Below are 17,596 nucleotides of genomic sequence, written 5' to 3' on the forward strand. Positions count from 1 at the left end.
CCATTTTTTGAACGGGCTTTTTTTTAGTGTTTTAATTTCTTTATATGTTCTTTATTCTTTCCCATTTTAATGGATTATACAAATTTCCAATTTGCAGCTCCTATTTGTGTTTTCTTTTCCCTTTACTGCACTAGATTCTTCTGAAGGCTACTAATTTATTCTGCTTTGAGTTTTTTTGTTGTCATATTAAACTGGGGAAAAAGGAAATCTTAAATCAGATACATGACCTCATTCCTCTGTGAAATGGGCATATATTTTTATGCATTAACTTCCACCAAGGAAAAGAGTCTCTGCCATTTAAGAAATGTAATATTCTTTTTTTGTTGTTGTTTTATCTTTTGTTTTCTCACTTTTGATAGCTGCATAGGTGCAGGTAAATGTCTTGTTACTGTAATCAAAACAACAGTAACATTATGACGATAAATTGTATGTTTGGTGGCTTGTCTCTTTAATCCCAGTTTTTCTGGAGGCTAAGGCAGGAGTATCGCTTGAGCTTAGAAATTTGAGACCAGCCTACACAACATAGGGAGTCTTTATTTCTTAAAAATAATAATAAACAAAACAAAATCTTGGACTCAACATCTGGTAAACTTTATAAGTGTTAAGACTATTGGAATTATAGTATTACTAGTTAAATTATAATTCACTGTGGGTATTGCTGTAGAGCTATATCTAGTTACAGGCTTGCTGGAGTGTGAGTCTACTGGTTCCAGATTTTTCTGCAATAAAAACTGCCAGTGTCAGATCTTTCTCAATTTTTAAATTCTTTGTAACAAACAGCAATCAGTGTGACCTACAGAGAAAGTTGTTTTGAGATGTACTTGATTGCAACGGAGAAGGAGAAAAGATTGAATTCCTGGACTTAAAGATTGAATAATTACGGTGTCATGAGTTGCATGGGTGTCGACCCATCCTTAGTAGCTATACTTAGTAGCTATATTGACAGTGGATTCTTGTCACCTTTAGTTCCTTATTTGCTGAGTTGATCCTTTGAGGAAAGAGTCCAGGTGGGTCTAGTTTAAGTTATGTATGAATTTGTTATATCATCTAGAAGTTTGGTATAATAATTTTTCTCAGTTGTGTTATTTAGTTCTGTATGTTTTTATAGTTTCTCTTAAAGTTTTCTATATCAAAATTATTGATATCTATTATTTCCTATACTGAGATTACAGATTTTGAAAGCTGTGAACTGAATCTAAACAGTTGATTTTAACATCCTATGAAAATAGTTTTTTCTACATTTTATTTATAAATTTAAATGAATTTTAAGCTCTTTGACTTTCTTTCTTTTGCATTTGTTATTTTGGGCCAATAAGTCTGACCACATATTTGTTTATTATAATTTGTAGCTAGTGCCATCTAGCTGCCATTTTCTCTTTTGTAAAATAATATTGTGCCTGTGATTATTTATATATGGTTGTAAATATTATATTTTGCAAACTCAAAACTAGTGTATGTAAAATAGGCATTACATTCTTACTTTGTTGCCATGTATAAATGAAATCCTTAAATATATTTAGACTTAAAAATAAAATAGCCTAGATCAAATGTTATTCTCTTAACTTTTGAATCAGTGAACTTTTTTTTCCTTTTCCCAGTTCTGTGGCCTGAGCCCAGGGTCTTGCTAGACAAGCACTCTACCCTACAGAATCACTGAATTTTAGAGTGACTTTCTGGGCTGAGAATGTAGCTCAGTGTGAGCTCACATTTCTATTTTTGCAAGGCCTTGGGTTCAGTATTCACTGGAAAAAACATTTCTTGTGGTACATTCTTGAGTAGCCTCAGCATTTGTGGATCTTTGTTCACTTGGACATTTTAGTTTTGGAAATTACCAAGCATATAAAATTAGTAATTGGTTTGGGGAAGTAGCATAAAGAAAAGAGATTTTTTTTTTTTTTCTGGTGGCATTGTCTTTTTTTGTATTTTCTACTTTGTAAATCTTTTTATTGTGGAACATATAACATTTACATTATTGTTTCATATATATCTTCAGTTTTTGTTTGTGAGTATTTGGGAGCAGAAATCATTCAATTTAATTTTGTATGAAGGCCTGACCTAATTATTATAGAATCAATATGAAACCCCAAAACAGGTATTTTGAAGGACAGTAGTTTTTATATAAAATATCTGCCTATCCATATATGAAATGGATGTTAAAACTCATTTCTTAGTTTTATATATAATGTAATGCTTTTCTTAATCAAATAGCCATGTGTATATTATACCACTATTTTAGCATAAAAAAACTCTTGATTCTAGGTTAGTATCCTGGACAATAAACATACACCATGTTTATGGGCTATTTATTTCCCTGTATGTTTGTTTGAAAAATGCAGGTGTACTTACTTTTCAAGAAAATTTTATGAATACTGTTTTAAAAAATATTTTAGCGAATATGACCCAACAATATCTCTTCTGGGTATCTACCCAAGAGAATGGAAACCAAACTACCAAACAAATGCATGCGTATGTATGTTCATAGCCACACAATTCTCAATTGACAAACTATGGAACCAGCCAAGATGTCCATCAACAGATGAATGGATTACAAAACGGTGGGCTATGTACACAGTGGAATTTTACTCAGCCATAAAAAAGAACAAAATTATGTCATTTGTGAAGAAATGGATGGAACTGGAGAACATTATGCTAAGTGAGATTAGTCAGTCAAAAAAGTAAAATCAGATGTACTTCCTAATATGTGGAAGGGTCATACATAGGAAGAACTTTAGATGAGGAAGGAGAAACCATAGATGAGAAAATAAGGTGACTTAATTGAAGGGAATATGAGGGGGGGAAGGGAAATTCCCTAATGTACATGAAGTACATTCATAAACATATCAAAGCCAAACATGAGAAGGAGGGAATTGGGGAAGAGGCAAATGATGTGTGCATGTATGCCTCTGCCATCTTGTAGACCCTTGAAGATGTATGACTACAATGCACCAATGAAAAAATTTAAAAATTTTTCAAAAATTAAAAGAGAGACTGGTATAATGAACTCCCTGTGCCACACCCAGTTTAGACATCTATCAGTAGCCCCTCCCTCCTTTTTTTACTTTTTCTCTACTTTCTACCTTCCATATTATTTTGAAGCAGATTCCCAATGTATGATATCACCTGTAAATGTTTCATAATGCATTTTTTAAAATAAAAGCATTCTTTTTTTAAAAAAATCACTATAATACCATTATACCAGCTTAAAAAAAAACAGTATCTTGTTAATATCATTATTCCCACCCTCCTCAATTCTTCCCTTTCCACTGTATTTTTGTTAAAATCAGTTTGAATAATTTCTACACATTGAAATTTTAATCCACAGTTTCCCAACACCTCACTCACTTTTTTTCCTTTGCATTTGTAGAAGATTTTTTTTTTTTTTTTTTGTCCTTTCGTGTTTCTACAGTCAGAATTTTTTGAGTTGATTTTCTCTGCATTTCCTAAATAAGATTTAGGTTTGGATTTTTTTCCCCCAGCAAGACTCATAGATGGCTACTATTTTTTTTTTTCATGAAGAATATGATGTCTGTCTGTCTGTCTGTCTCTCTATGGTAGCAATTAGATTAAGGCGAGATGCATAATTCATGACGAATTTAATATAGCAGATTATATAATTTCTTCATTATAATAGAATACTTGAAGTGTTTTCCCCTTCCCCTTCTTCCCCTCCCCTCCCCTCCCCTTTCCTTCCTCCCCTCCCCTCCCCTCTCCCTCCCTCCCTCCCTTCCTTCCTTCCTTCCTTTTGTGTGCTTGGTACTGGTACTGGGGAATTACCCCAGTGGCATTCTACATCAAGCTACACCCTCAGCCCCTTTTATTTTATTGGGAAACAGGTGCTTACTAAGTTGCTTAGAGTCTTGCTGTGCTGAACTGAAACTGTCCTTGAACTGGTTATTTTCCTGTTTCAGCCTTGCAAGTACTGGAATTCTACGCATGCACCACTCAGGACTAGCTGCAGTTTTTTTTTTTTTTTTTTTTTAATTGGTGCATTGTAGCCATATATATTAATGGAGTACAAGATGGTAGAGACATACATTCTGTTGAAAGCCAGGCATTCCTTCTTCAGGTTGTTTCCAGAGTCCGTATTTTAGTTGTCTGTGGTGGTTTTCTGGTCCTTCAGGCTCATCTGAAAAGTATTTGCTGGCCTAGATTTGGCGACAGCCCTTCTTTCAAGTAGTCTTTGTTCATTTAACTGAAACTTTCAGCATTATTTTTTACTGAAATATAAAACGTTTTTAATAAGTTATTTTGGGGTTGCTATTCTTAAGGTATATTTCACTAAGGTTTCAGAATCAAATTACTGTGTTCTGAAATCACTTGAAATGTTTATATGTGGTTACTTTGTCAGTGTATACAAAGTCAAATCTACAGAACAAGGTATTGTTCTGATGTATAGCACTTATCCCTCTCTCCCACTTTTCTTTCTCCATAGATTATTATTTTTAAAAGTTTATGTATGTCCTTACCTTTAAGAAATAAGCAACCTGGCATGGTGGTGCACGCTTGTAATCCTCACGCTTGGGAGGCAGAGACAGGAGGATCTCGCAGGTTCGAAGCCAGCCGCGTGCGCTGGCTTAGGAGACCCTGTTTCCAAATATAAAATGTACAAATAGGTCTGGGAGTGTAGCCTGGAGGTAGAAGGGCTTCCAGGAACCCAAGTACCACCGAAAAAATAATAAAAAAAATAAAAAAGAAATAAGCAAATGTTTTTTTTTATTTAACTCCCTCCCTTTCTTAGATGTTAACTATGGATACATTACTATTATGCAATTATATTTAAGAAATCCTTTCTCAGATGAATATTAGCTATATGTAATTAGTATATAATTTAAGAAAAGTAATCAGTAAATATGCTGATACAAAAGAAATAATTTGTTCAAAATAAATAGAATTGGTATTTTTCTAGTATAATGGATTCTGTTTACATAATTAGTTCACATAATTGAAACTGTAACTTTTATTCTTAAACAAATTTAAAGTAGACCTTTATTTGTCAAAAGGAATATTTACTAAGAAGCGAGCCTTTTTTTTTATTTATTTTTATTGGTGCACTGTATTCATACATCATAATAGTATAAAGATAATACTTTTGTAGACATACATGCACACATCGCCCAGTTAGCCCCTACCCGATCCCCACCCCGTTCCCTCCCCATCCCTCCTTCCCATGCTTGGCTTAGTGGTTGAAAACTAGTATTATAGCAATTTATCCAATATTAACGATGATAATCTCACATAACAGTTTCATTTGTCTGATACCAAGCTTTTGATGACTTAACGATAACATTTCAATATTTCTTTTTGCTTTTTTTCTTACCAGAGAATATTTTTTTCTTTTTTTTTAGGTGAAACTATCATACATTTATTTATTTATTTTTCAGAAAAAAATCTATCCTGATATGGAATATGGACTCTAGATACGCAAAACAATCTCAAAAAAGAACAAAGCTAGAAGATATATATTTTCTGATTTCAAACCATATAAAGCTACAATAGCTGGGCGTGGTGGCGCATGCTTGTAATCCCCGCGCTTGGGAGGCAGAGACAGGAGGATTGCGCAGGTTCGAAGCCAGCTTCGCGCGCACTGGCTTAGGAGACCCTGTTTCCAAATAAAAATGTAAAAATAGGTCTGGGAGTGTAGTCCGGAGATAGAAGAGCTTCCAGGAACCCCAGTACCACCAAAAAAAAAAAAAAAAAAAAAAAATATATATATATATATATATATATATATATATATATATATATATATATAGCTACAATAATTGAAACAGTGTAGTACTGTTCTAAAGGCAGATATATAAACCATTGGAGTTAAATACAAGCCTAGAGCTAAACTCTTCCCTATATTGTCAAGTTATTTTTGACAAGGTTTCCACGAACATTTGGTGGTGGAAATAATAATCTTTTAACTAAATATTGTTGAAAAATAATACTTAAATGGAAAAGAATAAAATTGGACCCTTACCTAATCCCACATAGAAATATTAACTCAGATAAAAGACCTAAATATAAATCTTAAGGCTATAAACTTTTAGAAGAAAATCTGGGTCATAAAACCTCACAACACTGAAATTGGCAGTGATTTCTTGGATATGATTTCAATGGCACAGGCAACAGAAGAGTATACAAACTCCCTAAAAAATAAAAAAAATATTGTATATCCAAAGACAATGTAAACAGAGTTAAAATTAAGTTACTGATAGAATGGGATAAAATATTTCCAAATGCTATATCTGAAGGTATATTAATATTCCAACTAGAAATTCTAAAAATTAGCAACAATAAAAGCAAACAAAACAATTTAGACATAGGTAAAAGACTAACATAAATAATGAATCTCCACAGATAACCAATCTTAGTTGTCTGTTGGATGGAAAATCTCATTTCTCTGGTTCTGGTGTGTGTTACCTATTTCTTCTTTGTAGTTAATCTCTTTGAGTATTTTCTCTAGCGCTGGTTTTGAAGACATAAATTCCTTCAGTTTCTGTTTGTCGTAGAAGCTTCTTATTTCCCTATCTAATTTGATAGAAAGTTTTGCTGGGTAGGAAATTTTTGGCTAGAAGTTGTTTTCTTCCAGAGTTTGGAATATGTTACTCCAAGCCCTTCTGGCTCTCATGACTTGGATTGGGAAGTCTGGAGTGATTCTAATTGGTTTGCTGCTGAATATCACTTGGCCCTTTGTTTTTGTTGCCATTAAGATTCTCTGCTTGGCTTCCACATTGGTCATTTTGACAATTATGTAGCGTGGGGATCCTCTTCTCTGATACTCTCTAAAGGGAGTTCTATAAGTTTCCTGGACCTGTGTATCGACCTCTTGCTCTATGTTTGGAAAATTTTCTGCTATTACTTCCTTGAAGAGATTGTTGATCTCTTTGGTTTCACCTTTTTTTCCCTCCTCTATTCCAATTATTCTTAGGTTAGCTCTCTTAAAATGGGCCCATATTTCTTCAATGTCAGATTCCTGCTATCGGATATTTTTTTCTAAATTAGAAACTATGCGTTCAGTTTTTGAATGATCATCTTCTAGGAGCGAGATTCTATTCTCCATGTGGTCTAATCGGTTGTTTGTACTTTGAATTGAGGCCTTTACTTCATCAATTGCATCCTTTATCTCTTTTTGGCTCTCTCTGAATTCATTTCGAAACACCTCTTTTATTTCTGCAGTTATTTTCCTGATTTGATCTTCTAGAAATCTCTGGATTCCTGTTTTATCGGGTTCTGATATTGTTGTGTTGTGGGCATTCATTGCTCCATTGTTATTCCTCTTTCCCATGATTTCGGAAGTTTGTGCCTTCTCTGGGTTCTTCCCTTGGGTCACTACGGCTTCACTTAAGGTGCTCTGGATCTCGAGTCTGTGGTATCTCAGTCCCCACTACTCCTTTACTGGGTTGTATCGCAGAGTCTTAGACCCAGGGAGTCAATCAAGGCTGCTTTAGACCATGGGGGGTGCCAGGTTGGGCGTTTTCCTATGGTGTGATATCTCTGCCACTGCCACTCCCCCACTGGGTCAAGTCCCAGGGAGTACAGTACTGGGATTTCTCCTCTAGGGGCCACATATAACTCACTGTTGTTGAGTGCGCAGATGGAGCTGTCGTGGACTCGGTGAATTCGCTGCTGCCGCCACCGGTAGCAATATGGCACCGCTGCCACGCCCTCGGCCGTGAGGCTGGTGTATTTCTTTTCTGTTTTTGAGCTCCTCTCTGAGTTCCTGCAGGGTGTGCTGAGCCCAGCCTCTGGGAGCTTTAGGTGCTCCCTGCACCGAGAAATCTGCTGAATTCCTCCTGGCTGTTCCGCAGTGGCTCACCTCGGCTCGCTGCCCGCCGCTCCTCTCTGGAGCCTTGTGGGCTGTTGAGTGCATTGGTCTGGTGCCGTCCGTTGAGCTCGCCTCTGCCGCCGGCAGTAAGGCGCTGCTGTCGCATCCTCGGGCGTGAGGCCGGCATATCTCCTCTGTGGCTCTGAGCTCCATTCTGAGTGCCCCTCCTCTCTGGAGCCTGGTGCTGCAAGGGAAAATGGCGCCCGCCGCTTCGCGCCGTGGCTTCGGCTGCAGCACTGCGGTCTGGTTTTTTTCTGGTGTCTCGCTTTTCCAGCCCTCTTTTTCTCTGTCCCTTGTAATTACATTTTTTGTTTCTCTGCTGATGGTGTTTTCTGGCTATGAAAGGCGTTGATTTTGTGGTAATAGAGATTGGTTGTTATCGGGGCTCGTAAGCCCCGCTTTTCTCCATCGCCATCTTCCCGAAAGTCCTCGTGATTCTATTTTTTAATTATTAAAAGTTTTGCTATAGCCGGGCGTGGTGGCGCACGCTTGTAATCCCCGCGCTTGGGAGGCAGAAACAGGAGGATCGCGCAGGTTCGAAGCCAGCCGCGTGCGCTGGCTTAGGAGACCCTGTTTCCAAATTAAAATGTAAAAATAGGTCTGGGAGTGTAGCCCGGAGGTAGAAGGGCTTCCAGAAACCCCAGTACCACCACCAAAAAAAAAAAAAAAAAAAAAAAGTTGTGCTATAAAAGAACAATGTTTTCTTTCAGATGAGTATTGAAAGTATATATGTATGTATGTATGTATGTGTGTATGTATTTATGGTATTGGGTATTGGATTCAGGAGAATTGGGTAATTCATTCTTTTTTTCTTTCTTTCTTTCTTTCTTTCTTTCTTTCTTTCTTTCTCTGTCTCTCTTTTTTTTTTTTTTTTTTTCGGGTCTGGGGATGGAACCCAGGGGCATTTGACTCTGAGCTATACCCCCTGCCCTAATTTTTATTCTTTATTTTGAAATGGGGTCTCACTAAGTTGCAGAGGGCCTCACTAAGTAGCTGAGGCTGTGCAGGAACCCTGGTCCTCTGGTCTCAGCCTCCTCAATTCTGGGATTACAAACATGCACCACTATGCGTGGTGAATTGAGGTAATTCTACATCTAATCCACACCCCCCCCAAGTCCTTTTTTAAAATTCTGAATTAGAGTTTTGCTAAGTTTCCCTGTCCTAGCCTTGAACCTGAAATCTTCCTGTCTCAGCCTTCCAAGTGCCCCAGTTTATTAGCTAAAAAATTATAAGGTTAATTAAGGGGTCCCAATTTGCTTAGCATCAGATTAACTTTTATTTGCTGTGTAATCTTTGGCAATTTGAAGAAATGTCTCTGTGCTATAGGTTATTGTTAAACTAGGCATAGTAGTAGTAGTATTCATTTACTCCTCATAGTAACCACATGGCATAGGTGGGGAAATGAAGTCAGTAGTAGTGTGCACACAGCTAAGAAATACTGAGTAAAATTGAACTCAGGTCTAACTCTGTAATTTATAATTTTTGAGTATTATATGTACTATCTTTTTATTTCATCAGTTTTAAGGAGTAAATGAGGTATGTAGAATGCTTAGTACAGTTTTGGTTCTCAGTCCTTTTTATATTTTGGTATTGTAAATAACATTTTATTGGCCTAGAGACTAATTTAGGGAGAATGAATATATCATTATTTCTGGTTCTGAACAATTCTGACAAGCTGTTAAAAATGAAAGAATCACATGCTCCACCCTGGACATTCTGGAGCAGAATCTGCTTTATAAAAACCTGCATTCAAGACGGGTGTGGTGGCGTATGCTTGTAATCCCAGGACTTGTGGGGCTGAGACAGGAGGATCGCACAGGTTCAAAGCCATCCTCAGCTACTTAGTGAGGCTTTCAGCAACTTAGTGAGACCCTGTTTCTAAATAAAGTATAAAATAGGTCTGAGAGTATAACCTGGAGGTGGAAAGCCCTTGGGTTCCATCCCCAGTACCACCAATAAATAAAAAAATAAAAACCTGCATTCAGCTGGGCAGGCATGGTGGTGCACCCTTGTGAACCTAGTATTTAGGAGGCTAAGATAGGGGAATCACAGGTTCAAGATCAGCCTCAGAAACTTAGCAAGGCTCTGTTTCAACATAAAAAGTAAAATTTTAACTATCAGTAATTTATTTGGTCTGATATAAGCTCATGCTAGGAGAAAATTTTCTTGTTACTTATATTAACATTAATTCTTCAATTATGTAATAGATTAACCCAATAATTATTTATAGGAATTGAGTGAGAAGTTATGAATTAAGGAAAAAAAGAATGTGTTGAACTTGAACGCTTTCTTAACTGGTAGCTGGGGATATATCCCAGAGTTAGAACTTCTAGGGGTTCAATCCCTAGTTCCAAAATAAGTAAGTAAATACAACCTGCTTATGAGACACTTAAAGTTTGAGAAGTATCACTGTAGATGATCTTGAAGATTTCTTGCAATTCGTAGTTGTGATTCTTGGACTAGCTAGTATGGATATTTCAGTGTTAATTATTGTATTTAGCAATGAAAATTGTATATTAAGGATTATTTTACTCTAAACCCTCTGTGTAGATTTAATTCTTTGATTTTGGCTTCCATTTTAGGTCACCTCTTTAGGTAATATCCATTTGAATTGTTATGTAAGGTTTTTGCCATAGTACAAAATTATTCTAAATTTTATCACCCCTCATTTTAGGAAATAATTGGCACTCACAAGTGTGTGTGTGTGTGTGTGTGTGTGTGTATGTGTGTGTGTGTGTGTGTCTTTGTTAGTGTGTATGTATGTATGTTGTGGTACCAATAATGGAACCTATGGACATTCTACCTCTGAGCTATATTGTCAGCTCTGTTTCTTATTCTTTATCTTGAAACAGGGTCTCAGTAAGTTGCAGAGGGCCTCATTATGTAGCTGAGGTTGGCTGTGAACCTGTGACCCTCTTGTTGCCTTCCAGGTACTGGGATTACAAGTATGCACCACCACACCTTGCTGGCACTTGCAAATTTTAGATACCATTAGGTATTTTTTTAAATTCATCTCGCTAAGTAATATGATCATGATAGCAACCATAGATATGGGAACACTATGAATAATAAAACCTTTTTTTGGACAATGTACTACTCTGATGCTTCAATAAACAGTTTAACGTTTTAAATTAACCATTATAAGAGATTAATAGCAAAGCAAATGAGCCCTTGAATTACTTGATTAGAAATGTTTAATTTCATTAGTTTCTGGAATTTAAAAATTTCTGTAATAGCTGTAGTAGTAATAGCGTAATAATGGTAGATTGGCTGCTATGCTTCATGTCAGACTTTGATAACCAGCACTACCAAAAAAAGTTCTCTCAAACTTTATTAAAAAACGGGTTTTTGGCCAGGCGTGGTGGCGCACGCTTGTAATCCCCGCGCTTGGGAGGCGGAGACAGGAGAATCGCGCAGGTTCGAAGCCAGCCACGCGCACTGGCTTAGGAGACCCTGTTTCCAAATAAAAATGTAAAAAATAGTTCTGGGACTGTAGCCCGGAGGTAGAACCCCAGTACCACCAAAAAAAAAAAGGGTTTTATGTCACAGTTACTGTGTGATTTGTTCATGTTTTCAGTATTCACAGATATTGTTGAATGAACTTTTTAAAATGATTTTACTACTTTTCAAATGACAAACGAGACATGTATAATCTCAAAACTTGAGTTTTTAGATGAATTGAGGATCTTTCCTTATTAAACTTAATTGTTGCTTCAGTCTTCCCCACGTCAACTAATTGTGATTTTATTTAATTTATTTATTTATTTTTGTGGGTCTAGGGATGGAACCCAGGGGCATTCGACCTCTGAGCTACACCCCCTGCCCTATATTTTATTCTTTATTTTTGAAACACAGTCTCTAAGTTGCAGAGGGCCTTAATAAATAGCTGAGGCTGTCAGTGAACCACGATCCTCCAGTTTAAGCCTCCCGAATGCTGGGATTACAAGCGTAAGCCACCATGCCAGGCTGTGATTTTATTTTTTTTTAAATTTCTTTGTGAAAGATGTGATTACACATAAGAATAAGTAAAATATTTACATAGTTAGAATAAAACACCTGTTGAAGAAGTAGAATACTTTTGACTATTGGAGAAGCCTCCAGTGTGTTGTCCTTCAGTTGCATGTTCCTTTATCCCTAGAGATAGGCACTTTCCTTGGTTTTATTTTTTAAATTTCTGAATATATTCTTAAACAATAAGTTGTTTAGTTTTGAAAAACTTAACTAGCATGCATAAATCTAACTATGTAAATAAAGGGTAATACTGCTAAAATCTCATAGGAAAAGAATGTTGAATAAAGCATGTGGGCCATATTTGGTTTTAGCTTTCTTAAGAGTTTGCAGGATCTTTTTTTCTGGGGAAGTTTAGTGGACAAGTTTTTTGCCTGATTCTTGGGCAATAGCATCTGTTTCCGATAGTTGGGCATCTGGCTGTATTATACTGTGGAGAAAGGTACTGAGTGTTCAGCAGAAATATCAGTAGGATTGGGCTACGCTGTGTTTATTCTAAATTACTATGTCGTACTTTTAGCTCTTAGAAATCAGAGAACACTTCTTTTGGTGAAATAGCTGATTCAGGGAGGAAAATATGAAGGTAGAGCAGAGACTTCATTGAACAGGCATCTGTTCTCTGGTTAAATAATAGTGAGTAGGATGAGGAAAAAGGATAATAAAAATAGAGTTGTGACCTGGCAGGGGTGAAGATCAGAAATCTCCCCTAAAGGACCTACATGATATGAATAAATGGAAAAATATTTTGCCACAGGAAGACTCAGTATTATAAATTCTCCCTAAATAAATCTTGACCGAGATTTCTGTTCATGTGTCATCTGATCATTCAGAGCTGCTTAGACCAGTCAGCTCCAGTTGCTTTTCTCCATAGCACTTACTCATCTGATAGAATTATGTATTTTCTAATTTTGTTTTTCTTTTTTCAGAATGTAAATTTGGAAGAAATGTAAACTTAAGTTATGCTTGTGTTTTTTCCCTTATTAGAATGTAGACTTTAAGAATATATTATATTCCTTGTGGTATCTATTCCTAGGACTTTGAATTGTGCTTAAGCACATAGGAAGCAGTCAGTGACTGGTGAGTGAGTGAATGAATGAATGAATGAATGAAACAAACATTTATTCTTCTGGATCCAAGCTTTTGCACATACTGTCCCTTACTTTTTCAGTCATCAATTTTGTTTAGTAGATTTGTGTTTTTAATGTTTTCTTTTATTTTCCTTAGTATCTAATTGTTTAATTCCTATAAGACATTCTCTATATTCTTTGGGGGTGGGTGGGAACAAATGCTTTCTTTGTATATCTCACAGTACAAGGCAAATGGATATAGAAATTTGTTGAGTTGAATACATTTATTTATTCCTAAGGACTAAATTGCTAATGTCCAGTTTACCCTCAACAAAAGGAGTATTTTTACTGGAAAACAGGATAATGCTGTATGAAATGGATTTTTTATTTTTGAGAGATGGAGACTTTGGGATGTGTTTTGTTGAACTTGTGATATATTTTTGTAACTGAAGTTGGAATTTTTGAATTAGAATTTTATGAGTTTCTGCACACAATTTGAATAAAATAAAAATTTTATAACTTTCAATGAGAAGGATTTCTTATCTTGATACTTGAAAGACTCCTTATGCTGTAGTTCTTGGGACTCTGTTTTAAAATGGAAGTTTAATTCTGAATAATAAAACTTTTAATCATAATCTTTTATATAAGCTTTTGCAAATATATGAAATATTTTATAGACACTGTCACTTCTTATGTCAACTTTTCATTGAACGATCTGTATAACTATTTTGTACCTTAAAATTATTAGTGATGTCCTATACATCCATTTTGTGTATAGTTTGAGAGTTTCAAGGGTATAATATATTTTCAAAAGTAAATATTCTAACATTTACTGAAACAATACCTCATATGTTTGAAAGGGCAAATTTAAAACTATGTAAAAGTTCTCTTGGTTCTTTTCTAATTCATATGGAGAATTATTTATTCATTTTGTTTTTATTTTTATTATCATTATTATTTTTGCTTTATTTCAGGCCAGTCTATCCATATGGGGATGGGGAAGCCTTGGCATTGTCCTTTTTCTAATAACCTTTGGACCCTTTGTAATATTTTATTTGGCATTTTATATCCTCTGCTTTGTGGGTGGGTAAGTATATTCTAATAATTTTATAATAAATATGTTATATCTTGTTTAAAATTGAAACAAATGACAATGTGAACTTGAAATATAATTTATTTTTGAATTTCTTTTTTAAATTTTTTCCCAAAGTTTTTAAAAAAGTAAAAGATACCCACTTATGCCAGAAACATGGGTGGTTATCTTCAGTTAAATTTGTTTTCTAAGATAAAAGCTTTTTTGTAATAATATGAAAAGTTTTTGAGATTCTGAAATTCATTTTGATGCTACTCCTCTTTGAAGTTGAAATGTTTACCCATTATAATATTGAGTAAGTTAATTTGATATAGCACAACAAACTTTGTAATATAGAAGATATTATTTCATTATGAATTCTTTTCTATAAATCTTTTGAGGTCTTGGACATTTTGGAGGAGTTGAGTCTACAGGTTTAGAGGACTTAGATAAATTGAACAGCTTGTATAACGGTGTGAGAGAAAATATGAGACACTGAAGGGATGGCTTCTTATTCCATCTACTACCACATCTCACCTTTCAGGGTACAGATTTGAAAGTCACCTCTGTAGTCATTCTATAGGGAATGAATCCACTGATTATTGAACAAATGAGAGTTAAATTGAACAGTTATGTCAAAGATTCTCTGTAAAAGTGTGTTTTATGTCTGAAGCACTGTTTTCATAATAATTGCCTAGATATAATAGGTATATTAAACTTTCAGCCCAAGGAGTCAGCTAACAGAATTCAAAATATCCTTTTGGATGATAAAGATGATGGAAGACATTACAGATCTGCAACTAAAGGGGCTTTCTAATTACACTCCCTTCTCAAATTAACAACACAGCAGGGCTACCCAACTAGCTGCAGAGTTGGACCTTTTCCTCCACAGAGTCAAGGCAGCTTTAACTGATTGGTAAGGGAATTGGAAAAATTTGAGGAGGTGTTTCTCTGAAAGGGAGAAATTTTTTTTCTAATTTTACTAATGTACTAAGCCCTTGCTTAGAATGAAGAAAGATAATTTAAAAAAAAAATTACCAATACTTTGAACAGGTGTAAGACATTGCAGTTTTCAAGGTAAGAGCCCTTGAAAGCTAGAAGGGATGGAGAATAATTTCACATACTAATCTTCTTATAAAATTTGGCAAACAGGGAAAGTGATTAGTCCATTTTAAAGTCATGCAAGTTTTTTTTTTAATCTCTCTGAATCTACTAATGTGTCATGGAATAACTTCAAGAAATCTGTTGGATACTTAGAAAGTTCTTAATATTTTTTAAATAAGATGGTTTATTGTAGGGTTGGAAATGATACTGAAAACATGATAGGGTCTGAAATTCCAAGTTCATGCTAAATTATAAATTGATCTGACATTCTGTTCTATTTTGATCTCAGTGAAACTACCATCACAAGGATATTTCTGCTTTTACTAGCAGAACTCTGAAACTCATCTCAGGAAGAATAATACTTAAGCATTCCCAGATTACTCAATTTTATGGGCAGTGAATATATTAATTTCTAAAGACAAATCATTCTCATTTTGTCTCTTACTATGAAGAATGGTTGCCCTTTTTAAAATGTACTTAGTACAGTTTGATGTCTTGTGAATTTAAATAACAAAATTAGGCTTTAAAGTATAAATTTAAAATCAAATTATGACATTTAATAAATTTGTAATAATTTTTTTTTTTTTTTGGTGGTACTGGGGTTCCTGGAAGCCCTTCTACCTCCGGGCTACACTCCCAGACCTATTTTTTACATTTTCATTTTGGAAACAGGGTCTCCTAAACCAGCGCGCGCGGCTGGCTTCGAACCTGCGCGATCCTCCTGTCTCTGCCTCCCAAGCACGGGGATTACAAGCGTGTGCCACCACGCCCGGCTAATTTTATATTTTTGATATGTTTTCTTACCTTACTGAGTTTTTAGAGCTATACTTTTGGCTGTTACTTAAAATTTAGGTTTAAAAGTGATTATTACATTTTATTGCGGACTCCCCATTTTTTACTAATCCTAAAGTTTAGGTTCTGTAGTTTATCCATCTAAAATATTGGTAATATATACATTTTTAATAGTCAAAGCTAATTCCTTACTTTAATATTAAGAAAAATTTTAAGAAAAACAGATGCTTTGTTTTGATTTTATTATGATACTTTTAATACATATTATGGTTATTTCATGGCATTCTGTTGTATTTATTGGTTTATGTAATTCTTGGTAGCATCTGTTTTTAAATCCCAGCTGAAACTAGTAATTAGGTTCTTTGTAAATTAACTTTTTCCTTAGCTTACCTTCCTACTGTTGTACTGTGAGTAAAGATTAATGTTTTATCAGTTTTCATTATGATGTTTTTAGGAATACAAAGTTAACTTAATATTTTATAGTGTTTTCATATGCTTAATTTTTACCAGGTAAAACAGAAATCCAGGCTAACCAAATCTTAGTAATATCAGTATAACACAGGCGAAATTTACTCATAATTATGAGGCCAACCTCTTAGAAAAAAATAAAAACAATTAGTGACATGGACTGATTTGTCTTATTCTGTGTTTTCTACTTCCTTCCACCCTCTTAACTGTACTTGCCCTTGAAGATCAGTGAGTACTAGTAGGTAGTTACAGAAAACAGACCTTGTGAATCTTCTTTCTTTTAGTAGTTGAGACTGACTTTAAACTTTTCATTGTTTTCTTCTTATCACTATAGTCTTGGAATTATAACTGTAAATCATTATAAAGTTAAAACTTAGTTTTCTTCTCTGACATATTTCCAAGGCATTGGTTTATTGTTAAAATTTAAGTATGGGAAATGGTGATAACACTTAATCAACATTTATCGTGATGTAGTTTTAAAACAGTATTTATTTTACTATGGTCTTTTAATTGTTAAAAATGATTAGCCTTTTGAGGATACTGTTATATTTTCATAATTCTAGCCTTGTTTTAAAATAAATCACAGATTGGATAATTTTTTCTCTGTTTAGCCCTTATTCATTTATTCTTTAGTTGTAGTGACAAGTTATTTTAGTACAAATACCTCACCTTAATTAATAGACTGTAGGATTTGGTCATCTCTCTATAGGTTTAGGTCTCATTTGTCTTTATCCTTATTATTAGCTAGCCTCATTTTATGAGGGCTAATTTTTCTAAAGTTTGAAAATTTCTGAGATTCTTCATGAAATATATCAGATTAACACTTTGGAAAGCATTGTATGACTCACATGGTGTTTATAATTGTTTTAAATTTTAAAACAACAAAATCTGTCCATTTTTTGCTTGGATTAAATCAAGACATGAATTTTAAATGAATCATAAGCTATAAAATCATAAAAATACTTTGTAATGGTTGTGTTAATTTGCAGAAATGCTTTTTTTTAATCTATAATTTTTTTTAGGGGTTTAGTGGTTACTCTCCTGTTTGGAAAAACAAACTCAGAAAAATACCTAGAGCAGTGTGAACACTCATTTCTTCCTCCAACATCAACTGGGGTTCCTAAGGTAAATAGTGTGGAAGAATGAATCCTCATTTCAGTTCTTTGCAGTGACAATAGTGTGATTGTCTGGCAGATCTTCCTGTTACTAACTCATGCTCACTGTACACTTATGGGAGATTTTCTGATCATAGTTAAAAAATACATTTTAAAA

The 17,596-nt window shown here is 34.7% G+C and overlaps 1 protein-coding gene across 5 annotated transcripts in view; it reads left to right on the forward strand.

The window, feature by feature from the left end:
• Positions 1–17,596, forward strand: part of SNX13 (sorting nexin 13) — a gene marked incomplete at both ends in the record, with an annotated part of 157,048 nt that overhangs the window by 40,146 nt on the left and 99,306 nt on the right. For 2 of the 5 annotated variants that reach the window (XM_080701844.1, XM_080701846.1), the window contains 2 exons: positions 13,869–13,975; positions 17,347–17,449. Coding sequence is in view for 2 of the 5 variants with exons in the window: in XM_080701842.1 (XP_080557968.1) it covers positions 13,863–13,975; positions 17,347–17,449 (216 nt within the window). Of the gene's footprint in view, positions 1–13,862; positions 13,976–17,346; positions 17,457–17,596 lie in introns of those variants that run through there. The other 3 variants (XM_080701842.1, XM_080701845.1, XM_080701841.1) reach the window with 3 other exon arrangements.

This window comes from Muscardinus avellanarius (genome assembly GCF_963383645.1).
Source record: "Muscardinus avellanarius genome assembly, chromosome: 9".
In the NCBI taxonomy this organism is placed as follows: domain Eukaryota; kingdom Metazoa; phylum Chordata; class Mammalia; order Rodentia; family Gliridae; genus Muscardinus; species Muscardinus avellanarius.